This window comes from Spea bombifrons, chromosome 7, assembly GCF_027358695.1.
Source record: "Spea bombifrons isolate aSpeBom1 chromosome 7, aSpeBom1.2.pri, whole genome shotgun sequence".
Classification (NCBI taxonomy): domain Eukaryota; kingdom Metazoa; phylum Chordata; class Amphibia; order Anura; family Pelobatidae; genus Spea; species Spea bombifrons.
This window is the reverse complement of record NC_071093.1, coordinates 12737001-12745826: the sequence shown is the minus strand read 5'-3', so window position 1 is coordinate 12745826 and position 8826 is coordinate 12737001. Positions and strand designations below refer to the sequence as shown.

General features: G+C 36.1%; 1 protein-coding gene across 1 annotated transcript; it reads right to left on the bottom strand.

Annotated features, from left to right (window-relative positions):
• Positions 1 to 2426: 2426 nt before the first annotated feature.
• On the bottom strand, positions 2427 to 4458 carry HOXD1 (homeobox D1). The gene is made up of 2 exons (XM_053471363.1): positions 3758 to 4458; positions 2427 to 3370 (listed from the first exon to the last, which is right to left on the bottom strand). The coding sequence occupies exons 1-2, from the start codon at positions 4428 to 4430 to the stop codon at positions 3030 to 3032; spliced, it is 1014 nt and encodes a 337-aa protein (XP_053327338.1). The 5' UTR covers positions 4431 to 4458; the 3' UTR covers positions 2427 to 3029.
• Positions 4459 to 8826: the final 4368 nt, after the last annotated feature.

The window sequence follows — 8826 nt, the reverse complement described above, 5'->3', positions numbered from 1 at the left end:
CTGAATATTGTAATTGTATTAAATGCTTGGCATCTTCAAAAGCCACAACAACAATATATTAAGGAAATGACACCCAATTCTACCATAAAAAATCACTAATTGTACATAATACAATTAACTGCAGGTTAAGATGTAACTATAGGTTGGTAAATGAAATTTATACATTTGATTATGATGTAACCATGATAAGTGCAGAGAGTAAGGACTTCTCCTTACCCTGATTCATGTTGAAGCATACAGCTTTTTGGATGTTAAATTGTAAATAATTTTTATGTGTTAACATAGCTGTAAGCTTTTTTTCCCCTTTTTTTTCTTTTTTGTTTATTTAGCCAATTCTTCTTGTGTTGTCACATCTCTTCTCAGAATGTTATCTTGGGTTCAGCATCTGTGTTAAGGATGAAAGATCTATTTGGTAATACAGCACCTAGGCATGATAGCTAAGCTCAGGTATTTTTGCCTTAAAGCCAAGAATTTATAGGGCAAATAAAAATATGTCATTAATTTCATGGTAAACTTAACCCTTAAAGCAAAAACAAAGCTTATCATTACAATGCTTATGTATTTATTGACAAATATGTTTCATGATCATTGTTTTGAAAGGGGAGTTAGGTTTTTGATTTGCTGTTTTTTATTCTAATTCCCAACATTTTTTGGACTTGGAGTAGTGCGATGGTAATGTATTTTAATATATTGGAAGAGATGTGAAGTATCCAATGTTCATATAATTTAAGTAGTTTAGCATAAATATTTTTTCTCTTCACATACAGGAGGTTTAATTTGAAAGATGAATTGATATGATATGCTTTCTGTTTTTCAATATACAATTTTATATATATATATCTATATAGCAAACATAGCAATACAGTACTACAATCTAAATAGCTTTCTATATAGTCTGCTTTACATAATCCGTCCCCATTTTTTTTTCAAAACAGCAACATATCAAATTCACCTATAAATTCACCTATAAAAATAAAGTATGAAGTAAAGAAATAAATTCTGATCCCAAAAAAATATAGTAAATTTAGCATTAAATAATAGCTTCAGCATACAAATATTCTAGATAATGCTGTACAAATAATTGCTCATCTCTCATCCCTTTAATTGACATTGTTATCAACTAATAAGATAACTAAAAATAAGTTATTTTTTCTGAATGTCTAGTTGTCTATCGTTATATTTTTATGTACTAACATAAATATGAGACTAAGAGATGCAAATGATAAGGAGTAAAAGTAGTCAGGTATACCCTCTGATCTGTAAATGCCTTTTGAGTGAACTCTGCCTGACCTAGGCGCCCTACAATGACTCTGATGGGAAAAGTACTGTCCTCCTGTCACAAAGTGTCACAGATAGGATGGACTTGTTTTCTACAGAAATAAACATTTAAAAGGGGTTGTGTACACCGGGACTTCCTTCAACAAATAGACTGCTGTCTCTTGAAACATTTGATCTTCAGAAAAGACATCTGATATTGTCTTATGAAGAAGACATGCAGAGTAAATGTTCTTTTTCTTAAAGAAACCCCAGAAAAAGAACAATATATCCCCAAACGTGTTCAGTAGCTTCTAGAAAGAAAAGGTAATCCTTGTTTCCTAAACATGTCATTTATGTGGATTTTCATGTTTATCAAAGACAGGGACATTGCAATATCAAAGACCATTGGGGAGTAACCCGAGGTCAGCACAAAGGTGCCAGGCTTTGAAATGCCACAGTTTAAAAAAAAAAAAATAGGTCTGCTGTTCATTAGCATTAGATTGCCAGGAGCAGATGGCCAAAAAGAAAAATAAAACAATAATACTGAGAACCTACTCAAAAATGTACTGGTAAAATAGAATTTAATTCATACATACCACAAAAGTAACAATATGTTTCGTTTAAGGATGTCATAAGTGTAAGTAAAGCATATTAAACACTTTAAACGTATACAACTGAGAGTTCGGAAAATAGAATTCATATTGCATTATATTAAGTATTGCGTCATAGCGCCATTTATGGTTAGAGCTATTTTATGCGGTTTTAACCTGAGAGTATTACAGATATGAGACCTGTTGTAATCCTTTGTTTTAAGGGATTAACTTTGCTTTGACCCTCTGAACTTGTGTAAAGGGAACAGCCACGTGTTTCTTTCATTTATTCAGCCTTTTGTCATTCTCACTTTGAAAGTGAGAATTTTTAATTCTCTCAGCCAGGGGACATTTGAAGTGGAATGTCCTTTTTATATGCAATCGTTTGAATGGAAAGAACAACTCTCTTACAAGTATTCGTGGGTTTTGCTTTCTTAAGTATATACGGTTTATTGTACTGATTCCTTAAACCTGCTTTGATCCATACTTTGGTGAAAACAGAAATAGATGTCATCTTCTGTTTCTTAAAAATCGGATTTTTCATCTTTATCACCAAACAATGAAAATACTAGCACAAAGTTTTTTTTAATTTTCATTTTTTTATTAAACGAAAAATATATTATATACAGCAAATACAATTTTACAAATGGAGCCATAAGGTAAGTTAATTCTGATGTACCAAATACATTTCAGAAATGTTATTAAACCCCCACAAATTCAAGCGTGATTTACCAAAACTGTATTTAAATCAGGTAAAAGAGTACAGTAAACTAAAACCTGTTAGTGCAATTTTATTTTGTACAGTTAAGTATCTTTGGTGATGATGAAAATCCCAGTTCAATATGCATTCAATTGCATCCATACTTCTGGCTCCCTTAATCATATGGCACATGCATGGCATGTGTACATGACTTCAAATGTGAAATAAAAGCAATATCTGAAATGTGGACATCTTAAGGATGTCCATTTAGAATAGATCACATTGCATGCTATTTCCTCTGAATAAATCACATACAATGTGTATATTTAAATAGAATGCAACAGAGTTACAAGATCAAAGAATATGTATATCCAGAATACAAGATACATGTAAAACTCCCATTGCCAGGTCTCTCTTAACTGTAATAATTTCGTAATACAGTTCTCAGACAAAATTCTTTAAATCTAGTTTATGTTTGTCCTTTATGATGTATCTTCACTAGAAGAACACGCCGACTCACGCCTCTTCTCTGGCTTGGTGTGGTGGTGTCCCATAAAGGTATTAGAGGCTGTAGATCCATGAGTTGGTGAATTGGAGGCCACCCCTTCTCTTTCCCTTTTCTTTTGCTTCATTCTTCTGTTTTGAAACCAAATTTTGACCTGAGTATCGTTAAGCTGAAGTGCATTTGCTATTTCAATTCTCCTGGCTCTTGTAAGATACTTGTTAAAATGAAACTCTTTCTCAAGTTCAGTTAGTTGTTTGGTAGTGAAGTTAGTCCTCACTGTGTTGGAAGGATTCACTGCTCCATACTCTGTTAACATGGCTGCAAAAAAGAACATATATCAATGTTACCCTGAAGCCATAATGACATGAATTCAATCATTCCAAACACTAAAAGAAAATACAACTTTCAAACAAACCCATGGCATCCCACCAGCTGATCATTGTAGTCACTGGCCATTTCTACAGCTGTAGACTCAGATAGTAGCTGTCTACATTTACATTTATTTCTAATAATTCGTTAACAGAGTTAAGGCGGCATTGATAATCCAACTTTTCTAAAAATGCAACTATCCAGGGAAATAAATTAAATTATGTGGTTTGGTTGTAAAAAAAAAAAAGTCTCTGTCTGACATGCACTATTAACTCTCAACATTAGTAGGAGAACATCAATAGGTATATAGTTACTTTAAAATAATTAAACACTTACTTTTCTTGGGAGCACTCCTTTTAACTTTCATCCAGTCGAAGGTATTAACAGTAGTCCGTGATTCAGAAAGTGGGGAGTCCGGTTTTGGGTAAGTGCCAGAAGATGGGGAGACATTCTGGATATTGCCTGGATAGATATCATACTGCTCCTTGCGTTGGATTGCTTGTCCCTCTTCCCCCATGGTTTTGTAAGTTAGTTGGCCATTGAGGATGAAGTGTCCGTTCCCTGGATAAGCGGAGCTGGCATATTGGATATGTCCCCCAGTATCTTCCATTGGGTGGCTTGATCCATAAGAGAATTCATAATCTGAGCTTGCAGGCAGAAAATTATAATCACCTGGGCTTGTATCATAAGGCACCTCTAAACTACATGGGGCATAAAGTGTCGGTGACTGCTGGGATCTCTGTTGTCCAGGAGACCCATGGACACCAAGTGGCAAATTCCCCAAATAGTGGCTTTCTGTCCCATTTCCAGGGTAAGGTTGTAAAGAAACATTTCTCTGGTCAGTGCGGCAGAATTTGGATGAAAAGGTCATCACATCCCCACAGGTCGTGTACTCAATGTAAGAACTCATTCCTCCGGAGAGCCCTTGTCGAGAGGTGTATTGATCCTTTAGTTGTGGCTGCTGATCACTCCGAGCTTCACCTGATCTGTTCTTCGGGATTTGTTCCATGCCTAAGGAAGTAAATATTGCCTAAAAAAGAGTGGTGGTCACGTGTCCAGAATCGATCCAATCAGGAGCCCAGCCCGCATGGGATCCAGGTGGAGCTCACAGCTGGTGGTCGGCAGCGTGGACTTTAAACTTCTCTCATAGAGCATCGGATCATCCCGGACGCGCGGTTATCCTATACTGTCATCTACTAATCAGAACTCTGGGCAGGGGAATATGACGAGCTGGAATCCTCTACCACATCTCCAGGCTCCCTGTAGCCGAAGGTAAACTGTCCCTATTGCTGACACCATCCCTGCACCGACAACCTGACTGGGGAGCCGACCTGTCGTTTTGAATGTATTTTTTATCTATAAATCAATTAAAACGCCTACCTAGTTTCAGCAGATCGAAGCGACCCACAATGTACTGTGGATTATTTATAATAATAATAATAATAATAATAATAATAATAATAATAATTATACACTGTGCAAAATATCCACAAAACTTAATGAAACACAAATAGCGATCACAGGGGTGTAGATGCCCAGTGTGATCAGCAGCCCTTACTAGACCTTAAATAAAGTTGTCTACAAAAAAGTGCACTTTTGTCTGATGCTGGAAGTAGGAGCCTCCTGTTCTGTTTTATGCTGTGTGTGACCGCGGTTAAATGGATTGCCACACACAGCCCACTCCCTCCTTCCCACTAACTGCAGTTAATGGATGTTGGTTTTAAGTGCTGCTCCCTCAAACCCCGGACTGATGGTGCTAATGGCTGGAGTACAGTCCCTTGATATTTACACTCCCAAGAAAGCACAGTACGCTTGGCTCGGAGAGCCCACTGAAGTACTGCACACAATTATCCGAATGTCTTACTCAGCAGTCACTCAACTACACAGATTTCAATGGTAATTTTTTGAAATAACACCAGTAACAAACTAACAATGTCCCTAGCTTTTTCTATCACAAGATCAGGACCCTCGTCTCCTTCTGCACCGATGTGTCATAAGGTGTGTTAAAGTTATTGCCAATTGTAACTTGTCTTTGTAACTATTTCCTCTATTATAACTTATTCTTGTTAGTGCCATGGGTAGTTTAATCACAGTAATGCAAACCACTGTTTCTATAGTACCACTTTGTCTTCAGTAGAGCATTCGTTTATATACCTAAAGTCATATTTCTAATCATGTGTTGCTGCTATTCACATGGAATGAGTTTAACAGATACAGAAGGTGAGGAATAGAGAACACACACTCCGTGGAAGTTTACTGATTTACACCCAACCAGACAAGTACAGGGTCTTTTTAATAGAATCATGCATTGTAGCCCTTTTGTAACCCCAAAATATCTAGCTCTGTCTCATAAATATAGATGGATTGGTTTAAATGACAAGCAGAGGTCCATGGTGTATTCAGTGTTGCACACCCTCTCCTGTTATTAATTATTAAGAGTTATTTTCTAGACTCTATGTTATCATACACTGTGTAGCAATGTAAAATGAGTCAACCTCACACATCTGGAGGGAGCTGTGGATCAATATATTTGCCTGTAGTAAGGGTGGCCTGTGGTTAATGCCTCCTTACAATTCTATTTTATTACTTTGTGACAGCCCTGCTTAGTGTGTGTAGGGGGTCACAATTATAACGCAGTGTAATGACTTCACTAAACACAGGAACCTTTGCAGATTCAGAAAGGCTTTTGGTTGAAACTTAATTCAGGCTGCTGGCTAAGTAGGATGGGAGTTAATCCACCTAAGATTGAATTGGTCTATATTTAAAACTATGTTTTTCATGGTAAATCTGTGAAATTCAACCTTTTGATGTAGTTCTTTCACAAGCTTTTTTCTGGGGCATCTTAAATTAATGATTTAATGAAAAAGAAACTTGTAATGTACTACACATGAGTACTGTGGGAAATTACCTATGGGTAAAAGCAGTAGGTGGCCCCAGAGGAACTAAGTGTACCAACCCTCCACAGGCAGTCACCAGTCTTATTTACTGTATTACAATGAAATGTCTGCACTAAAACCCAAGTTTAGCTTATGTTCATTAGGTGTTAGCTCAAACTAAACTCCTGAAACCCCTAAGCACTAAGAGTAGACGTTTTTTCAAGTTACCATAAGTTTACTTCTCAGTTATTTCAAGAAATACTCACAGAAAGGGCCTAATGGACATTTTGTATACGCCAATGAATATAAGCAATGAAACGGTTAATTTAACACTAAACATTTTTAATATCTAGGCTGGTAAGCATGAATGTGTTCTTTACTATTTAAAGTTTAATTGATATTTGTAATTGATCATTTTCCAGTTTAGTAAAAAATTAATATATTTGGTTATTATGTGTTTATTAAAAATATTGTTGTAAGGCATTTCCTTCAGTTGTTTGTGACACAGATACCTAATTACAGATTCCCTGAACTTTACTAAACTGACCCTCTCTTCTTTCTATTGAAATCAAATCTCACTTGTTTTGGTCTCTTCTGTCTGGACAAATCCCAGCTGGCCATGTCCGGCTCTAGTGTGGGAGGACCTGGTGGTTATAACACAGAGAGTCCTGTATGATTGATGGAGCATTTACAGAACCCTACTGATAACTGTGCTAATTGGCACAGTTACCTCACTTGTTAATTTATTGAAAGTGTTTCTCCATTTGCTGAGTAACCTGTCCTCTGTTATCAGTGACTTGGATGAATCTCAGCTATTCTAATATACTGGAGTCTTTTTGACAAGTAAATAACTTTTGCTAATACTCTCTATTAAACCAATATGTCTTCTCTATTTCAAAAATATGTTCTTTGGTGATTTATATTATTAAGCATCAATGCCCAATGTGTTGAGTCCAGGCATGGTATCCTACTGATATTGTACAATGGTTCTGCTACAGGAAAATCATAGCTAAGTCCATTTCTTGTAAACCATCCTGGTCAGTCTACCATAATAAACATCATCACTAACCAAGCTCCTTTATTATGGGTGGTATTTAAATATGAAGCGTATCAATGAGATGCATGATTTACTAAAGCAAGAGTTGGGGGTAAGTTATCTGATAGTACTGCTGTATGAACACACTGATTTCCCTAGGCATTATGAAGAGGCCACCCAAGTGAGCTTCGCCTACAAGAAGAGCATGGTTGGCAATAATGCCATAACATTGATGTTTCTTCGAAGTCATTTCACTGAAAGAACTATGCATTATGCAACTCAGTCTGTGAGCAGAAACTTGTAATACACCCTAACGCCCTCTAGATTGTAAACTCGTTTGAGCAGGGCCTCCTCACCTGTTAATCTATAATTGTTATGTTATATACAACTAGTTATGTCCTGTCTACCAACTGTGCAGTGCTACGGAATATGATGGTGCTATATAAATCAATAAATAATAATAAGAGGTCCTCGGTCTAATGCACGCATAGGTATAGATACCTATGACATACCAACCACAATTCAATGGAACAGGGAGATGGGCCATGGGAGTTGTGAAATGTCTGCAATCTGTCAAATTCAATCATTCCAAGACTCTATACTGATATATATCAGTATCTTAGTATAATCCCAGGTAATACCTGAAAAATGCTTATTCACACATATTCAGCTGTCGGTCACACTTCCTTCATTAGGCGGTTGCTGGCATTAAAGTGCCATAGTCACCAGTTTTCTCTAAAATTCTTTGAATGAAAAGCCCCAAGACATGTATTGCATTGTCCTTAAAAGCTGTTCCATCTTAGAATTTGATAAATCTCAGGTTCTGTAGCCAAAGTTAAGGTTAAGTTCTACAGGTCAAAGATCACCAGTCCCTATGCTATTCACTGGTTATTTATAAAAAAGAATATATAGATATTACAACTCTTACGTTAATTTACCTGCATTTCCCACTTTAGTGAATAAACCTCATTAAAGGCTCCTGGAATGAAATGAAGAGAACTTTGTTTTCAAAGTAATTGTTTGGCATGTAAAATACATTATGGACATACAAATATAGGTGTACCATTGATACAGGTCCTAAATCCCCCTTAACCTATGACTGTAAAATATTTAAATTGCTGAATTGTGCTTCATAGATCTGCTGACCTAAAGTACTATGTTCTGTTGAGTGAAAATACAATACAGGTGGTTAGTGACATCCTTTGTATTGTGTCAATGGTCAATGATTTGCAGAATAATCATTATCTGGAAAAAACAAGGGATCAACAAGTTACATTTCTACAAGAAAATGTCCTTGTTTTTGAAAGAAAAGCAAAATGTATCCATTAAAATAATATCTGTCAGAAATACAGAGCAGACATTGTTAATGTTGTAAATGGAACAATATTGTAGCTGGAAACAGCTGATTTTGAATCAGGTTGATCATTAGAAAACAAAAAAAAAAAAAACAAAAGGATCGATCCAGCACTTGAAAAAAACTTCCAGCTTTATTT

Excerpts from the sequence above, each read along its gene's own strand:
- HOXD1 (XM_053471363.1), bottom strand. The coding sequence starts at position 4,430 with ATGGAACAAATCCCGAAGAACAGATCAGGTGAAGCTCGGAGTGATCAG. Across the intron at positions 3,371-3,757 it reads AAGGAGTGCTCCCAAGAAAA|CCATGTTAACAGAGTATGGA; the intron begins GTAAGTGTTTAA and ends TCTTTTTTGCAG.